This window comes from Strongylocentrotus purpuratus, unplaced genomic scaffold (genome assembly GCF_000002235.5).
Source record: "Strongylocentrotus purpuratus isolate Spur 01 unplaced genomic scaffold, Spur_5.0 spur5_scaffold_11, whole genome shotgun sequence".
Classification (NCBI taxonomy): domain Eukaryota; kingdom Metazoa; phylum Echinodermata; class Echinoidea; order Camarodonta; family Strongylocentrotidae; genus Strongylocentrotus; species Strongylocentrotus purpuratus.
The window spans coordinates 4,407,286-4,427,834 of NW_022145596.1; the positions used below are offsets into that span (position 1 = coordinate 4,407,286).

Sequence of the window (20,549 nt, forward strand, 5' to 3'; positions counted from 1 at the left end):
GTGTTCTTTCTTGCATTTAGGTATATAATTAACCTTTGATTTCACTATTCGCTATTCACTATTCACTATTCGAGATAAACACATTATGCTCCATATGTATGTGAAAGGTGCAGTGGACAAGTGAGGAGAGAAAACTCGAGTGAGCAGAGAGATCTCTTGAGACAAGAACTAGAAGAACGGAGGCTTTTCAAAATAATTAGAGGTTATCCTGTGGATTGAAACGAGGTTCTGTGAATCCCTAGATGCATTGCATCATTTTAAACAACAAAGCACTGAAGCACAAGGCAAAATTTATCCTTTAATTAAAAGGATTTAAGAACAAAGAAGCACATGCGTATGGCCTGACCCATCATTCCATCAGCCCAAACTTGGTACACGTTCTTTCTTTTACAACACTTTTTAAAGATTTAAGAACAAAGAAGCACATGCGTATGGCCTGACCCACAATCATTCCATCAGCCCAAACTTGTTACACATTTTTTTTTTTACAACACTTTTTAAAGACCCTGGGCATCGGTCCATGAAACCGTCATAAGTACAAGTTCACCGACATCCCATTGAAATGCATGTTAAACTTAATACAGGCATTTCAATGGGAGTCAGTGAACTTGTACTGTACATCTATGATTGTTTCATGAACGATGCCCTGGTGCTCAGTCACCTGTGATTTTTTTTAAATGAATAGGATATCATATCATTTGACTGAGAACAAGTTACTCTTCATCATGAAATAGATTTTAAAGTCATATTGGTTATAAATTTTTAATCAGCAGCTACATGTACCAAAGTTGGGTACACTTCTTTTTATATGCACTGTATAGTTTGAGAGGCATTCAGCCTGAATGACAACTTAGTGTAAAGCATCTAAAGAAACTAGTCTTGTAAAGGTGAATTGGCATCACGGCTGTCCAATCGTTGATGTTTTCTCATGATAAGCCCTGCCCAGTTAATCAATTTTTGTATGATACAGCTTTACAACTAGAATGGAAACCTGATTCTTGATTGCGTTTCACAAGACGGTGTTTTGTTACACAATATTTCTTTCTATGATGTTTATACTAGGAAAAGGGTTATGACATCGTATAGTTCTGTGTTTCCATTTTGGTAGTCTACTCTAAATGTGGGTAACATACAAGAAAATGTACATCATTATATGTCAAGTAAAAACAGAAACTCCTGTGAATTCTGTGAGCTTTGCAGATTACTGTGAGTTTCATGCTGCAAAATAATTGGTCCGGCGAAATCGCAATTTTCTTGCTGTGAAAATGGCTGACCATAACATTTTGCCGAAGTTTCATACAGGTGAATGCCATTATGCTGAAAGTTTCTGGTTGTACTGTATCTTTGTAGCGGTAGGACTTTCCTCTTCATTGAATGAAAGGTAGTCATTTGTTCAATCTTTCTAGCATCAATTGCCAAATATATATGTGCTTACTGCGTAAAATGGATTCCATGTGACGAAAAAATACTTCAGGAATGTGGTTCCAGAGACCTCTAAAAGAGCTCTGCATAGTAAATTTGAAGAAGAAGAAGAAAAAAAGAAACTTGTGTAAATAATCAATTAAAGCTATAAAAGTAGCTACAAAGAAAGATCACCTTGCTATCAAATCAACACATCATCAAGACATCAACCAGGAAGAGCGATATTTAAAAAACAATTCTCACTACCATGTGAGTCAAAAAAAAGTTTACACCTAGAAAATTGCTAATTATTTTAAAAATCATCTATGAACAGTAAATTATTTTACATCTTATGAAAAAGTGTTTTATCACAATTCATTTGGTATCATTTTTGTGTGGTATGTGTTCATGCTTGGATGAACAGGAGGCATTGTTTGCGAGAGTGCAAAAACAGACCTGCGCCAAAGTGCTGCCTACGGTATGTAATATGTTGAGATTAAAGTGAGAGAATGAATTGAATGTATCAAATAAGATGCAATGCTTTTTGCAGAAGCTAGTCACTTACACACGCGCACAAATGTTCATTGATATTTGATATTCGATATTTGATATGTGTGGCATGAGTAATTTTGTTAGGAATGTTATTTGGATCTGCAATGTCCAAATTAATACCCAAATCCCAATTGTTTTATTCAAACAATACATAAGCAACTTGGCGCAAGTCGACATTTGCACGCTCGCAAACAATGCCTCCTGTTCATCCAAGCGTGAACACATACCACACAAAGGTGATACCAAATGATTCAAGATAAAACACTCTTTCATAAGATGTATAATAAGTTACTGTTCATAGATGATTTATAAAATAATTAGCAATTTTCTAGGTGTAAACTTTTTTTTGACTCACACTGTATAGTTTATAGAAATATTGAATGTTGCTTTCTAGGGAAATCTAGGGAAAATGATGCCAATGTGAGCTTGATGGATGACAACATTAAAAATTCATAATCATAATTTGTTATTCAATTTCCCACTCCCCCTCAAACTCCTTAATAATAGATTGATACTATTGATATTATGAAGCCTACATTATAGGTCAAAAAGGTTCATGTACTTTAATAATAGACAATTACATAGCTACATGTACAGGGAAGTAAGATGGCATATGTCCACCTCTGAATCAAATGTTGAACAAAAAAGAAATAAAAGTTTAAAAAAAAGAAAGAGAATGGAAAGGAGAAGGCAGTGAGCCTATTCAACCCCCTTCCACACCCTCTCCTCGTTATCTCACATTCAGCCCACACAGTTAGCCCCCACTGTGAATAGATCAGCGCCCCCGTTACACAAAACCTACCATTGATGGTAACTTTGCCATCAATGGTTACTACCGTTGTGGAAACCTTTTGATTTTGATTTGGCTGTTGACCCCTGTTACCATGGTAGTTGCCATTGATGGCCAAGTTACCATCAACGATAAATTTTATGCAACTGATCCCTGGAGTGTATAGGGGAATAACTGATCCTTTTGTTTTGACCACATTTGACCCTAAATGTGAGAGATTTTTTATATTTTATTGTAAAAGCAAAAGAACATGGCAAAATTGAGGAGACTAATATTGTCATATTTACAGTATGATACCCCCAAAAGAAACAAATCTTATAAATTGTACATTTATTTAGTAAATGGCAATAATGCGTTAGTCTTTCTTATCTTCCTTAATATAGACGCAAATAACTGGACATTAAAGTTGAGTTAACGGATATGCATTATACTGCTTTGTTTGTACCTATTTTCAGCCAGATTAAATCAATAAAGGCAGCACAGATCTTTGTGTTCCATTGGGTTGGGTACACAGTGTTCTATCTAACATGTATTAAGCTGTCTACACATTATGCGAAGCCCATAAAAAAGGGATTTGGGAGGATGGAGGCCATAGAATATAAAATGAATAATTCTTAGTGCAGAGGATACACTATACAGATATTACAGTACTAGTAAACAGAATCCATTAGCAGAATACCAGTATAATTTTTCCCTTTTTTTTCAAGGGAGCTTTGTGTCTATTGCCTTTTAATATGAAATATAATTTGCTACATGTGACAACTTACATCTCTGTATGATTTATCTTACTCTTTTCTTTGTTGCTGATTTCTTTCGCATTTTGAGTGCTTTTTTTAGAGCTTTCCACAGCTATAAAATCATTCCCTGTTCCCATGTAACACTCTACGGCTAAAAAGAATATTTTCTCAGATTTAGAATTAGATTAAAGATACATACTAGTATATGATTAAAAGTTTTAAGCAAAGTTATCACATCATCATTTGTTTTATATTTTCTTCTTTTCTGAGTTATTACAAAGATTTTTGTAACCCTTTTGTCACATGCATGTACAACTTCTAATTGTCAAAAAAATTATTTTATTGAGCGTCAATTTGACTGAAAATTTCTATTATGAACATTGTATAATATGAACACCTAGCTTTTTGTGATTGTGCAGTGAGGATTGACCAGCTGTCATAGACTATTGTAAGCTGACATTAAACAATTTTTCCTTTTAAACAGTAAATTTCTCATGCACTGTACATACATGTAGCCCAATTTATTAATCACTATCTTGCTTTAATAACTGGTTACAAGTATACAGGGGTACCATTGTAGTGCATACAACATTCATACATGTACTTTGAATGATGACATGGTTTTCTTTTCCTGTGTACATGATGTTAGAAAACACAGACTTTAATTTGACAATTCTGAGAAAATGAACAATTGTTTGTTAAGAACCAGAATTGTGATGAGTCATCATTTCAAAGCTGAGACTCTCCTCATTTAGAATAATACCTAAACTAAAAAATCCTATCTGTGACTTTTTAGTGGTTTTGTTTTGCCTGATCACCTATTGTGTCTGAAGTGGCTTTGTAAATCCTTGCAGTTTCCAGACATTACAAAGATTAATAGCAAGAGTATGCCATAGGCAATATCCAATGCATTTCATAATGAAAATTTGCATTGAAATTATTGTATTTCATATAATCTTGATGAAATTACCACTGACACATTTAAATATTGATATATTTCACTTCTAATAGTGACACGTTTTCATGAAAATTATCATCTACATATATGTACAAGACGCAACAAAAACTCAATATTCAATTAGGTTTGTGATTTACACACCTGTATTGATGAGTGCTTTTAATCCTGGCCTAAACCGTTAAAATGTCTTATCTATATTTTTCACTTGTTGATGGGGGTGATTATATAGAGATATTGACTGCTTTGAGAGGCCTGGCTGTTTTTTAAGCAATTTTGACCAATCAGATGGCTAGATTTCTAAAGAGAGGTATATAATACCTTTTATATACCTCACTTAAGTAATCCAGCCATCTGATTGGTCGAAATTGCATTCATAAACTTCAACTGTTCCTGTAAAATTCCCGGTAACCATGCTTAAAACATTTAATATTTTTAATAACCATGGTTATTAAAAAAATAGGTCAGTCTCCATGGTTACCCCATAGGTTTACATGTTAAAAAATGGTTTGAGCGATGGAGGATACCGTATGTGTGCGAATAATTGGTCGGTAATTTCAATACAATTGAATCTCGATCGATCTTACCGACAATTTTATCTTGCATTGCTGACATGAAGACGAAAATAAACTTCCAAAAACAAAAAAACAACATCTGCCGATAGATCTTGATCTAAGTTCGTGCCAATATGCATTGCAAAAGTAAAAGAAGAGTCCGTATATGGAGCTTTTGCGAAGCATTCATCACACGCGAAGCCGGTTTCAATCCATTTTAATGTATATATTGTACAAAACTGCCAAGCATGTTAATAGCGCGCGATGGCCGAGAGGTCTGAGGCGCTGACTTTAGATACATCACCTTTTGTACGCAAGAGTTCGAATCTCATCTTCGACCAAAAAAAAAAGTATTTTTTATTTTTTATTTTTTAGTCTATTTTTTTTCGGCATATAAAAGTATTAATGACTGCTTTAATATTCGAGAAATGGTTGTTTTTATACGCTCTCGGGAAGGTTACAATTGGGCTATTCCCCTCGGCACGCCTCGGGTAATAGCACAATTCTAACCTTCCCTTGAGCGTATAAAAACAACTATTTCTCTCAAAGCAGTCATTAATACTATACTAATGATAGATATGATTGTTTCCCTTAATGTAAGTCAACATTTTTTCTTCTTCCAAGGAACGAATCATACCAGATAATCTCACCTGTGCCAAGAGTGGTATTAAAAGCAGATGATTAATGTCCTGCAAAAGAGATAAATATTGACAAAGGGCATGATGATGACAGCCCAAATTCTAATTTGAAAGAAACTGTCTGGTAGAATACTAGAATTTAATCAGAAAAGATTCATGGCATTTATGCAGTACCATAGAATTATGAATTGTAAGGTCTTGGAACCATTAAAATGATAACAAATCGTCCCTATTTTCACGAAGTGACGGTAGTGAATGAAAATCGCATACAATTTGTGTGCAGATTTTCCTCTCTACCATCACTTCGTGAAAACAGGAACGAAATGACTAATTAATTATTGCTGAAAAATCACATACAGTAAAAAGCCCTGCATACCACTTGCAGATTTAGGGGTGGCACAACTGGCCTGTGCCCCTCCCCTCTTTGAAACTCAAGTGCTCCAACATATGTTCCACAGTTTAAGATGATAAATTTTGTTTTTGTTTTTGTTTTTTGTTTTGCTAGCCAGCTGCTATTCATCAAGCAGGCCCTAAAGTCTGGCTTGGAGAAGGGCAAACTGGTGCAGACGAAGGGTAGATTTGTGTAGGATAAAAAAGGCAAAGAAAAATGAAAATCCCTGAAGACATTTTTGTTGTACTTGTCAAAAAAAAATTTCTGATGACCCCCTTGTTTTTGCTTGTCAACATATTATTGGGAATAATGTGTCCCCTCTTTCACAAACTCCTGGATTCACGTCTATCGGTGACCGCATACAGATATTATCTTAGAGAATATCTCGTCATATTTTTAGTATGATGTCATTTTAAGATTAATCCAATATATTGGTCATTACTATTACTATTGGTATTCTTTGACATGAGAGTGAGAGAGAGAGCTCACACTAGTTGAACTGATTTTCACTTTACCAGAACTCAAAGTTTTCTTTGATTGCTGATGTTGTCAAAGTACATGTCAATATGCATAATCTGAGTGATCGTCTCTACATGTAGTTGAGTCTAGAGCCTTACCGGTATCTTTGCAAAAAATAATGAGTTCTTCTACAATTGTCCCACTCATGTGCCACGTCACTTTACTAGTTTACTTTACTACATGTATGTACAACAATACGTAATTAAGGAGATGATGACAACTTTTAATGACATGGAGTGATGGAGAATACACATACAAAAACATCATTATCTCGTCTTTGTCTTCATGACCTCCATATATTTTAGAGGACACATGTAGCCTACTTGTTTATTGCGCTGGTGTAAGAAATTTGATATACATACTCACTTCTGGAGGGGAACACTATTAGTTTGACAAAAGATGTGAATCTATTTCAATGACCTTTCACAATCCTCAGGTAGCGATGGAGTATTCTTCTAAGACTTCTGCATATGTGTATTTATAGACTACACGTACAGTACATGTATGGTACTAGAGAAGACTCTGTACTGCCCTCAGTGGTTGTTTTGCCGTACAGTGTAGGTGGATGATTCAATTTCAGGTGAACTTTCCTTTTCGTCCCCACCTCCAACTTCAGATCACTGCCTACACAAGGGTCGAGTCCAGACTTCATCCCTATTAATAGCTACATGTATAATGATGAAGTGATTATACTGATTGATTATGAGACCAAATTTGTTATCATCACATTATTCATCGGTGTACCACAATGCTGCTACCCACTCCATAGTACATCAAATCATGCTACATGTACCTTTCATACTTATAGCTACATGTACATGTAGATCGAGCGCATCTCATCTGCAATGCCTAATTAATACACCCCTACATCCTAATATTTCCAACTGTCTACCGTACCATAGTTGTACACTACTTTGGAGAGATTCGATCTTCAAGGAGTGCTATTATAAGAGCAACTAGCAGGACCCGCGGAAATCCGCGGGATCCTAGAGGGGGGCGGGGGGTGTAAATAGATATATAGAGACTGTCTAAATTAAAACCACCAAGAACTTTATTTGCCATTCAGGCCATTAAGAAATATACATGTTAAGCGTCCCCGCCCGCTTCCTTTTTGGGGGCCGCCTCCTATTTTTTTTTTTGAAATTTTTTGAATTTTTTTTTTTTTTTTAAAGAAAAAAAAACAGCGTCCCCGCCTGCTTCCTTTTTGGGGGCCGCCTCCTATTTTTTTTTTTTTTTAAATTTAAATTTTTTTGGAATTGTTTAATATATTTTTTTTTTTTTTTTTTTTTTTTAAAGAAAAAAAAACAGCGTCCCCGCCTGCTTCCTTTTTGGGGGCCGCCTCCTATTTTTTTTTTTTTTTTTTAATTTATTTATTTTTTTTTTTTGAAAGAAAAAAAACATGAAAAGCACTGCTAAAATGTATTTCTGATTTAAAAAAAAAAAAAAAAAATTGTCGGCCGCCATCTTGAAAAATAGCCTGAATGTCAGGAAAAATGTACGGAGCGGCCATTTTGAAAGAAAATGAAAAGAAAAAAAAAGGGCCTCCTCCTTCCCATTTTTCGAAAAAACAGGAAGCTAAACATGTTTTTTTTTTAATTTGGCCTGATATAAAAATTAAAAAAACGATCCAACTGTACCGGTAGTTATTCTTTAAGCCACTGGAACTGCGTAGAGTTCCGTAGTGTGGCGTACCGACTACGCAGAAATTAGGCTGCGTATTAATGGGGAAATAGTCCCTGCGTAGGTTATGCGTAGGCTGGCGAAAAAAATTAAACAGGTTGAATTGTTTTCGTTCATCTTGCGTACCCCTTTCCGTCCCTCAGCATATAGTAACGTAGGCCAGCGTAGTTGGTACGCAACACTACGCAACTCTACGTATTGACCCCACGCCAATTAGTGACCCGCAAGTGTCACAAATAAAGTATTAAAAATATGCTCATCTGACCCTATACGCCTAAAACCCCCGAGCTTTCGGGGGTTTATGGCCCCTTAAAACCCGTGGACCCCACGCCTATATTATATAGATCTATACACTCAACTCGCTGCGATCTGATCTCTCCCCCACCCCCCAACTTTGAAAAACGTAACCCCCGAGCTTTTGGGGGTTTATGGCCCCTTGAAACCCGTGGACCCCACGCCTATATTATATATACACTCAACTCGGGACCCGCGGAAATCCATTTCAAATTTTAGGGAAATTTTCGGGGGCTACTTTTTCAACTTTCGGGGGCTCTTTTTTCTGGGACTACTTTTTCATTAATTCACAAAAGGATAGGCCTACACTTTGTTGAGATTTGTTTAGTATGCTAGACCTATAAGGTTTCAGGCTTCCTACTTCATAATTGCCTATTTAAAAAAAAAAAACAACATTTTTCTAGTTCAATAACTAAGTTTTCATGCATTGATTTGATGCAAGAACTGTAACATAATAGACCCTAGATTGTGATTATTTCCGACCATGAATTTCGATAATCATTTTTCAAAGTAAAATTTTCACAAGAAAATCAGACAGTCGTTTAAAAACGTAGACTTTAGTAATACTTTTACTAATTCTAAGCTCAGGTTTCGTTAATCTATTCACGAAACTATATTGAAATCGCGGCAATAATGATGCAAACAAACAGATAACAATTTCAAAGTGTCAAATCTCTTCGACTCGAGCTCAGCTCAGCTTCGACACAGCACAGCTCAGCTCAGCTTCGACACAGCACAGCGTAACTCCGAAAGCTCGAACACCGGCGCCGCAGGCGTCGGACGCCTGCAGTGCGCGGTGCTGGTGTTGAAGCATCCTGCAAGCTCATGTCAACTCACACACACTGCACAGCAGCGTTGTACTGTGTGTTGACTGAAGGCAGCTTGCGACTCAACTGTCAGTCCAATGGTTTTCTTGTAATAACTTTCCTTTAGAAAATGATGATCAAAATTTAGTATACATGTCCGTAATAATCACAAAATAAGCTTTGATTTCATACCTCCATTCACAAAAACTATATCAAAATCGCGGCAATCATGATGGAAATAGGTCTCTAAGTTTGGACGTCGACGGGATTGCTCGACGTCTGTCGTGTGTAATGTTGAATATGCATGAGGTATCTCTGTCGTCACGCATATCCTGCATTATGCATGTCGCGTCTGTTTTCGCCCTGGACGTCGACACGGAGGAGGACCTCGGGCGGAGTATAGCCAATTCGCTAGAGTAGACTCTCCCGCGGACGATGGCACAGGGCACGGGTACCCCGAGGGGAGGGTTCAGGAGGAGATAGCCGCACCAACTTGGGTCGGCGATCTCATTAAAAAACAATAGAATACAAAGGCTCGCCGAGACGTCGCGCCCCCCGCGGAGCCTTAGCGTATTATTATTATAGATAACCACACACTTTGAAGGCATTTGCGGTCTGAAAACAGAACTCAGCTATCCCTTTAACCAAACTTGTACTCTACCCACTTCAGCAGTGATATACTAAAGGGGAAATCCACCCTAATATTAAGTTGGTTTTGATAGAAGCTGACAAAATGAGAGAAACGGATCAATGAAAGTTTCAGCAGAATACGATGAAAAATTATGAATTTTTGAATATGCGATCAATCAAACACAAATTGACAACTCTGTGATGTATCTTACAAGGTTCCCTCCCATTTGCTATATACAGTGCGTTCAGTTTCTGCCCTTTCATATGACACTTCAATCAGGAAAAATGAGCCAGGAATAACAAAGTTATGTTTGTTTAAAGTAATGCTTGCATTTCCATAATTTGATCAAACAAGTTCGTTTTTACTGGCTGCCTGCCGTTGCAACGAACAGAGTTGACAAAAGACTTAACTCCGTTTCGTTGAAGATCAGTCATGCATCAGGTCTGACCTCTTCTTTGTGCATGGCTGATCGTCAACGAAATGGAGTTAAGTCTTTTGTCAACTCTGTTCGTTGCAACGGCAGGCAGCTAGTAAAAACAAACTCGTTTGATCAAATTATGGAAATGCAAGCATTACTTTGAACAAACATAACTTTGTTATTCCTGGCTCATTTTTCCTGATTGAGGTGTTATATGAAAGGGCAGAAACTGAACTTTCTAGAAATGTGATTTTCTCCTTGAAATTCAGATACCGCCCGTCAAATGTCTTTTTGGTTTTCTCTCTTCAAATTGCTTTTAATCACTCATGCATGATATATGAGTCATATGAGTTGCATCAGATGAAAGAGGAGGATCTAAGCTTTCCAAATATGTGTCATTTATTAATTATAATTGTGATTAAGTTATGATAAAACATTGATAGTTCTTGGTTTCATTTTTTATGGGACGCACTGTACATGTATATTAACTAATTCAGAAATGTCTATTTTCCCTAATGAAAATGTTCAATCATACATGCACCCTAAATACTTTGTAAAGCTGTTTTTTTTTTACAAGGGTTAGGCTCGACTAGCACATATGATATCATCTGGCCCCTTTTACCAACCAATACATGTAGTTTATCTTCTTCTATATATGTAAAATCATTGTATGAAATGTATGTATTGCTGTTGGTTATAAATCAAATCAAATCAAATCAAATAAATATGCTTTTATACAACCCCTGTATGGAATGAATCTTTTCCGTCATCAATAACTAAGAAAATAAAAATTTATGAAATTTCTGTACAGAGCAAATAGGAGAGGATCTTGCAAGATATGTCACAGTGTTGCCAGCACGTATTTCACTGATGACAACTTAATTTTTTTAATAACTTTCCTACTTTTAAATTGGCTATTGCTCAAACTTTAACTATTCCTGCCTCTATTATTATTATTAGGGTGGACTAGGGGACTTATCCTTTAAAATCTTAAAGAAAATGATTTAGCATCATTCGATGAACCTCGATAAAAACCATGCTAAATTGAACGTGATGAGACTTCTCTGCCACGAAGCTCCTAAGACATTGTTTTCTAGGTTGCGTACAATCCAAGAAATGTGGACTAGCATGCGGTCATAGAATGGCTGATGTAATACATCCAGTTTCTTTTAAATTTTGACCTTATTATTGAAAATCCACAATAAATCCCATCTTTAGCTGGAGACGTCACATTTTTGAGGACTCTCGCTACTTACTTGTTATCTTCATACACCCACACATCACTTCATATTATAGGATCTAATAAAGCGGAGAGATAAAATTAACAATGGATTTTCAGAGATGCAGACGTAAAGGACTACTGTCGCCAGATTGAATGTCAAAATCTACTCAGAAACGAGAAGAAACAGCATATTCTATTATTACTTTTTCAGAAAAAAAACACAAAATGGAAGAAATTGACAAAGAAGTGCACAGGTCAATTATTCATGTCATATGCCAACACTATGTTCTACTTCCTGTTTTTTATATACTCATTATAGATTGATTGATTGACTTTGGTAATAATGTAAGGTAAACCCTGTGTATATTTATTTTGTAGAGACACCCTTATATCTCTTGTGCTATGAAAGCATAATTTAATTCATTACTACCAATGAAACACTAATGACACTGACAATATTATAGTTTTTGAAAGTTCTGAATAAGACATGAAATACTCAAAAAGCTAGAGCCCTCTGAATACATGTAGTTGCCATTTTTCCACTAGAAGAAAAGAAAGAATAAAACTTCTGTATATGAGACTTATATTTTACTCTGGAGGTTTACCTGTATAAGTGTATACAGGTAATATAAAAAAGGACCAAAAATGACCATAAACACACAGTAGGTTTATATATTCGTTGTGACTACCGGTACTGTGTATATTTGTAAAGCTCTTAGAGACATTTGTATTAAGCGATATATAAAAGCTAAATATTATTATTATTATTATATTTCATGCTAAGAACATGATTTCTTGTGATATCATACATTTTTTTATCTGTCAATATTTATTTTTAATGCAGGAATATGTACATAAAATTGGTAGATATAGATTAGGTTTGAGTGACTTTCTTTCTCACTTAAGTCTTGTCCAGACTACAAGGATTCATCATATAGCTACACTGTATAAGAACCGTACAGCAATATGATTACCTTTTCTCTAGTCTGATTGCCCCTTTGGCTATAAAAATGATTAAAAAAAAATAAATTTATACCACATTTCTTAAACGTGAGTTTCCTGTAAATGTCATATAGTCTGAATTGGCTATTAATGTTGAGATAATTAGCTCATGTCTGCATCAGGCAACAAAACACCTCAAAACCACTTCAAATGTAAATGTTAAGAAATGACTCTGTTGACATAATGAGGCAAAACTGTGGAGGTGTTCGTCCCCCAAAACATTTTATTAAAGGGCTATCCAACCCTTGTAACAAGTTTATTTGTATAAAAGCAGACAATAATATCATTAAATGGCAGTAGTTTGAAATAATTTTGGAACAATATTTAGAGAGTCATGAATGTTTGGAATATAAGATCACTATAGCTATGCAAATGTCAAATAGGCATTTTTGACAGTGGATCATGATGTAGTCAAGGTTGACTCTCCCATTTGTCTTGTTAAAAAGTATCATTAAATTATAATTTTCTCGATGGTGCCTTCTACCTTGGGGCACTACCGTACTTAAACATGGACACACTATACAGGTTTCTGAAAAGGAAAAAAAAACTTTCCAAATGATGCCAACCATTTAATGAAAATGGGCTGTACATATGGCTATGCTGCAGTAGTTAGAGTAATGTGAGGACTCTGGTTATTCTAGCTACATGTAGCAAGTTTTAAAAGTTCATCTCTCCTTTGGGTGTATAAAGATATTCATGTCGTGGGCCTTCACCAGCAAAAAAACATGGAGCCCTTTTCACACATTCTTTAGGTCACACCTGTGTGCAGCAATACAGGAGCTGTCGCATGCATGACTCTTTTTGTTGATTGTGAAAGTGGTTAAAATTCACAAAAATATTATGCAGCAATTCAATCAATCACAATATATAATTTTGCAGTCACAAGTTTCTTGATAACGAAAGTGACTTAATTAAAGGTGTAATTTTGAAATTTTAAGTTGAAAAATCAGGTCAATGGGAAACAGGAATATATGGGTAGAAGCAATGGTATGTAATTTCTTTTAAAAAAATAACCACAACCCTGCTGAGAACAGTATCAAAGCTGCAACCATTCCTATTTTAGAAAGTTCATAGCTTTAATTGTTATGAGTCCTAGATTCCTATCTTTTTCAGAGAAATTCTGTGCGATAAAACAAAGTACAAAATATACTGTAATACTATGTTTTCCCTTGGTTTCCTAATATTTGCTGTTGAAAGCGTTTGCAGGTACAGTGTGTATGCAGCATGCCTGTTATGAAATCATGAAGGCTATTCAAAACAGTATATCCAGTCACAAACATTTCAAAATCATTCTTAAAACTCAAAGGAATAAACGTTGCAACATTTTTAGTATCTGTATAAAATGTTAGTAGTACCTTTAATCATGTAATTACAGACTTGTCAAGTTACATGTAGATAATTTATAAATCAATTTGTGATGCACAAGTATCAGTGCTTCAACTCTTTTAAAGGCCAAAACCACTCCACTCCAAAAATAATCTGCTTTAATTAAATAGATGCAGAAAAACAAGAGAGATAGAGCAAAACAAATTTGAGTAAAATCGAATAGCTAGTATAAAGGAAGTAATGAAGTTTTGAAAAAGTATGGAACAATGGAAATCACTACACAAATTGTCAATTTTATTATCAGTTTGTGACGTCATTGCCTCACTATTTATCAATTGCTTTATATATTTTTATCCCATTAATTGGTTTGTCTGATTTTTCTGCTTCTCTTGAAAGTGAGTTATTTTTTAAGTGGACTTGCTCTTTAAGAGTTTATACTTATAGACAAGTCCTCTGCTGCATCACACTCTTGGAACAACCTCCCTCAGTTTATTTGGGCTTTACTATCTCTTTCTGGTTTCCAAAAGTCACTGAAGACCTTTCTTTTGACCATTAAATCAACAATTGTATGTGCTTGTAGTAATATATTTGTTGTCTTAATTTAATTTCACGTACACATATAAAATAAGTTTGTAAAGTGCTGTGATACATTTAGTTTGGGTTGGTTTTACGATAATAAAATATGAAATACTAACATCATAACACATAAAGAAACAAAACACTAAAATATTTTTTAGAGGGCTATTCTAGAAAAATGAAATATTAAAATTTAAATGAAGATCGAGGGATCACCCGCTTCAGGTCAATCCTCGGGTTCAGGTTCCCCAAATAACTACAATAAATTGATGAATAATTAATAATAATGATGATAATATAATTGAAAAGCATATATCAAAGTGCGTACATCATCAGGCACATCTATATATATATATATATATATATATATATTTCAAGACACTACACCACCCACCCTTCCCACCCCTAGCTTATTTTAATTTCAGTTTTATTGAAGGGTCTATTTTTAGAAAATGAAATATACTTATAATAAAGATTACAGTTAAACTTTTAGGCTACATGATATATTTTATATTTTCTAGTAGTGCCAATATTGTATCCAATTGTATTTAATGTATGTCTACATCATGTTGAAGACGAGCAGTCCGTGACACTATTGTTCAGCTTAATCCTCCAGCAGACTAGACAGGGGCTATATGTATGGTTACGTAAACACATTTATCAAAGGCAGTTAGGTAAGGTTTCAACACACCCCCATTGGCAGGGAACACTTTATACACACACTCTCATACCCACACACTCACTCACCTATGCACCCACTCTTCATTAAAGCACACAAACTGTAGGGTATCTCTAATGGAAGCATATAATAGTAAACTTGACACAATTCTTAATGAACCCTTCTGTATAGTGTGTGCTCTACATTGCAAGCTGCACTGCCGCTCACGCTGAGGTAGTACTCAACACCCTAATATGCCTTTCATGTCCCCGTTCTGTATGGCCCCTTGGAGAGAGCCTGCTTTTGTCAAAGCTGGAAAACAAATCGGAGAGGCTCTCTTATCTCCCGTCAGTGTCTCACCCAGTGGGATATTCATGGAGCTTCACTCGTTAGAAATGGCACAGTTTTTACACATCATTTGAATTGGAGGAATATTTAATCTACAATCGCGTCAAAAGGTGCCAGTGCAGAAGTATGAAAGAACCATGCAATGGAATGGATCTGGTATGGTCACTTCATATCCTCTCTCATTCACAAGCGTTCTTGCGAAAGGCTCTGATTACCTTGCCTCTTGATAACTGGATCTATTGGAATATTGCTGTGGATTTTGCTGTCGAGTCTCCGGGCCAATCTCCTTTATGATTGGATGATTAACATGTATTGCATAACATTGGTGACCACTGAATGAATAGCTCTTTGAGTACTGTAAGAAGACTCCATGGTTTTTATTCCTTTTCATCGCACTGGTCATCGCATTAGATAAGCAGTAATATGCAAATGTGAGTATAAAGTCAAAATTTAGCGAGGAAATTAGCCTTGCCTTAGCCTACAGGGATAACAGTTGGTTATTTTGTGGCATTGCGATATGTTCAATATCCCAGTCTATTTAAGCCTTCGTTTTGAAATAGCTTGTTTATTCTGCAAGTTCTGAAAAAAAAGAAAAATTAAATACGTTGGTAAAAATATGAAAAATATCGAGAACATAAAAATCTACTACACTGTATGAACTTTCACTGTAACTTTAGCAAGTTATAAAGATGAAGAAGTGCTGTTGATGCTGTAATTAGGTATTTAAACTTTTAATGGGGAAGTCCAGCATGATATTAGGTTGTTTTAATTAATAAAGAAGAAAATGAGAGGAACAGGTCAGTTTGTAGCTTTTACTCACCAAAAATCCCCAGCAGAACGAGCAACACCAATGTTTTTTAAATTTGTTTAATAATTTTTAAATTTATTTTATTATTATTATTTATTTATTTTCAGGGGAGGGGGAGCTGTGTAAATGGGTCTAGTTGGATGAAAACAGCTTTATGATTTGTGCATGATTCCAAAAGGCAGAGCTTGATTAGTTAGTCTCAATGGTTCTCGGAATGTCTTCATAGAGGTGTATATATTACATGATGGATGTACATGAAGTATAGTGGGTACATGTATAGAAAAGGAATGTATTGTAATATACTTTATGGTTTCGTCATCATAGTGGCAAGCATGTTGGCATGTATAAAAGCTCATTTAAAAGGCATTGTTTAACAATGTTAAATCTGAGATGCATGGCCCTACGTGTTATCAGTATCTGTGATATGGTGTATTAAATATTGAAGCCCTAAAAAAATGCGCTTCAAAGTGATCATGAAGTCCCTCAAAAAAGGTTTTTGACCGGTTTTTCCATTCCCATTTTCCCCAATAGACTCTCCCTCCATCTCTCTCTGCCCTCTCTCTCTACCCCTCGCTATCTCCCCTCTCCTTCTCTTCCTTTTCTCCCTTCCTCCCTCCCTCCCTCTCTACCTCCCTCCCTCCCTCTCTACCTCCCTCCCTCCTATCTTCCTTCTCACTTGAACCCCCTCCCTCCCCTCCCTGTCCCCTCCTCCCTACTCAAAATAATAGTATATTTGATCTTTCAATATATATACCATGTAAATGTAACTGTTACATGACCTCTATTTCAAAATGGAATCTCATAGAAGATAGCCCAATCTCCCGTCTTGATACTGAAAAGCAATTTTTTTATGAACAGAATCTGAATCTGTACTGTAGGCAACATGTTCATGAATTCAGTGTGAAGGTCTCCAAAAAGGAACCATCTTTGGCAGCTGCAAATAGGACAGACTTTGTTTGGCCTTGGTGTTTGCAGAGTGCATTAGACTCACTAATCCTGTGGACCCTTGAGCGACCTTTGATGAACCTACCCTGAGTTCACTCAATAGGGGCATTTAGACTGCAATCAGAAACCCAGGGTTTTTCCTCATATTTCAGAGTTTTGTCAGAAGTTGTTAAATAAGTACCCATAAACATGACAAGAAACCTAAGTAAAACAGCCCTACCTCCAGGTTTTTTTAAATTTTGTTACATCAGCTTCAACTTGGTTGTTGCAGTGTAAATGCTCGCTCTCAGTATCGCTCATGATTTTGAGTGATACAATTAGGTAGGTTAACCAATTGCTTTAGACCGTATAACTCAATAGGAATCGTAATTTTTTCTGCTTTTGTATCTCTTTTATTAAATGTTAAAGTCTCTAAAAAATAGCACAGCTGATGTTTTCAGACATTACTTTTGCGAGGCATACCGTAATTAACGTTGTATAAACAGCCCTTCTGTATTAACCACACCCCTCTTTTTCGCCCTAAAAAAACAGTACAGGTCCTAGGATAGAACCTTGTGGTACCCTGTGTAATAGAAGAAAAATTGGAGGAATTATTATCATAAACTACATATTGAAATCTATCAGAAAGATTACTTTCAAACCAAGATGACAGACAAATTTGAGTGTTCTAGTTTCCAAGTGGCGAGTCATCACACCGATTACTGAGCTGGGAGACATTGCCAGGCATAGCGCCAGGTGTTTTTTGGTGTACCGTGTATAAACCGCACCCCCGACTTTGAATTTTTTCGGCGGCAAAAAGGTGCGGTTAATACACCGTTAATTACGGTATATCAAGCTTCTCAAAATAGTCTAATGTCAAATTCGATGGTCTATTCCTACCATTCATTCTAGTTCATGATATCCGTACAAACTATGAAATTACAAATGTGTTTCCAAACATGGCTATAGACTCAAATAATAGTGTTAATTCAATAAAATGTTCAAGTAAAAAGTCTTTGTCATCGCTTTTTGCCTATGGGGATATAAGTTTGTATGAGCAGGCAGTGCCCATCGAGTGGTTATGCAATATTTTTGGTGTACAGTTTGAAGTCAAATATGATGAAATTGTTGTAATTTTTTCCGCTGATTCACTTGCAAGTGTGCTCTACAATTTCCCTTCCTTTGAGAAATGTAAGGCAAAATCCTCTCCATGTTGTCTTGCAGATGTAGACTGACTGAAGCTAGTCTGCAGTCAGAGATTCTAATCTAACACTTCACCACAATTCCTCTGAAAAAAATGATGTTTTTTGCTTGAAGTGTAAATGCAGATCCTCTAGAGTCTAGAATAATATACCAGTACTCTGAAAATAATGTACACCTGTACTGTGAGTGTGAAGTCAAATAGCTGTGGTCAGAGATTAGGCGCATTACAAACCATGGAGAAATTGTATAATATACTGGTGGCTCTTTTCCATTTAATTCTAACTTATTGAAGAGTACTTGTCTATTGCTGCTTGAGGTTTTTAATGTATATTTGTCTGACTGACAATGGAGTGCTACATCGATCATTTTATATATTTAGAAGTTATATAACCATACAAAAGTTCATTGTCTACATTCATATTAGATCCCACTCTTCAGGTTATTAACAGCCATGTGCCATTTATAGGCAGGAATGGTTTTCTACTCCATGTTGTGGCCTAAATTCACAAAGGAGGTTTGTAGACACACCTCCTTTGTGAATTCGGGCCTATATGTTTGAACTTTGAAACCAGAATGGCTAAGTGTATACATTCCCATTTTAGCGTGAGCAATCTTAAGCTTGAGATAATATTAAATTCTCGTCATTGTAGACAATCATGCTGTACTGCAATAACTTTCTTTTTGAGGTAGGATCAACAAATTCATATCACAGGTACATCCCTCGAACATGCAAGATAAGGTCAAAAGAGGGTCAAATCTGACAAAGGTCAAAATGCCAATGAACTTTCAAATTAAAAAGCACTGTATTATGCAATAATTCTATATATCTTTGGTTGCGTTTATCGACCAAATTTTTGGCTAGAATCAGGTTTCTCAAACGTCTTTCAGGCAAATTTAGAAGGTGATAAACGCAAAGCCTTTTTTAAAGGGCTTTAGATATGGGCATATCTAAAGATGCAAAACGGTGTTTTTTTTTTAATGTGACATACAGCCAGAATCACGTTTCTGAGAAATCGATAAACGCAAAGCTGTTTTGAACCTCACATACAAATAGGAATTCCCAGGCTAGTTTCCGGTTCGGAGAAATAGCGCTTAGCAGCTGCGAAGAGACAAGGCCTTTATCGTGAATCGTGAAGAGTCGATAAACGCGACATCCCGCAAATCACGATCGTAACTGTGGGGTTCGATAGTGGGGTATGATAGTGGGGTACGATATGTGCATATCTAGTGGCAAGCCCCGATAAACGCGCCCTTTGATGATGAGGTCAAAGGTTAAAGGCCAACTTGGGTAAATATTTCAAAGATGATCCAGTGCAGTTTCATCATGCCTCCTGCTTGTTCTCCTGATGAGAGTAAAACAATCTCAAGAGGATTTGGTATCATCAGGTCTAGAGTTGTGTCGGATAAGAAACATTGCGCTTGAGGGATATTGGGTCAGAGGTACAGGCACAATTCTTAACTTTGCGCAGTTGATTTAACAAACGAAAATAATGTTCGGTTTCTCACTTAGAAAAGAGTGCAGCTTGAGATAGCATTTACTGCATTTTTAATCAGTGTTATCTCATTTTCCAGGAATTATTCAAACTGCCACAACCCAAATTCACATCTTGAACTACTGAAAGCCTGAAATTTCATAATTTCCATATACACTGTATATGAGTACTGCATTCTCACTCACATTGCGAGACGCAAGCGAGACGACACTACGCGTTTGCCTTGCTCTTGAAATGAAATGAAATGAAATTTCACTGTGAGTGCTCAAATTGGCTTGAAGGGTTTGAAGAAAAGTGGAATAAAACAGCACTAGTTAATATAGGGATTCCATGAAGGATTGCATATGGACTTGACATGCACTTGACTTGTCAAAATTTGCAGAAAACAGAAATGATTTTGTGTGTACATTTAGCTCAAGGGTCCACCAACATCAATATTCTTCTCTCTACAATACAATATTTAAAATATTTAAAAATATGAAAAAGGGTTTATTGTTTAGCAAGTTTCTTGTTTGCTGAACAGGTATCATTTAAGGTACTTTCCTTTATACATTTTAAACAAGAAAATGTTAATTGTAAAACTTTCTTTGACTTGCAGACATTTTTTCAAATGAGCTATTATA

The 20,549-nt window shown here is 35.8% G+C and overlaps 1 protein-coding gene across 2 annotated transcripts in view; it reads left to right on the forward strand.

Annotated features, from left to right (window-relative positions):
- The first annotated feature begins 14,991 nt into the window (after positions 1 to 14,991).
- Positions 14,992 to 20,549, forward strand: part of LOC100889647 (circadian locomoter output cycles protein kaput) — a 45,319-nt gene continuing 39,761 nt past the window's right edge. The window contains exon 1 of one of the 2 annotated variants that reach the window (XM_030980418.1): positions 14,992 to 15,929. In XM_030980418.1, coding sequence (XP_030836278.1) covers positions 15,922 to 15,929 — 8 coding nt within the window. In that variant the 5' untranslated portion in view covers positions 14,992 to 15,921. The remainder of the gene's footprint in view (positions 15,930 to 20,549) is intronic. The other variant, XM_030980420.1, reaches the window with a different exon arrangement.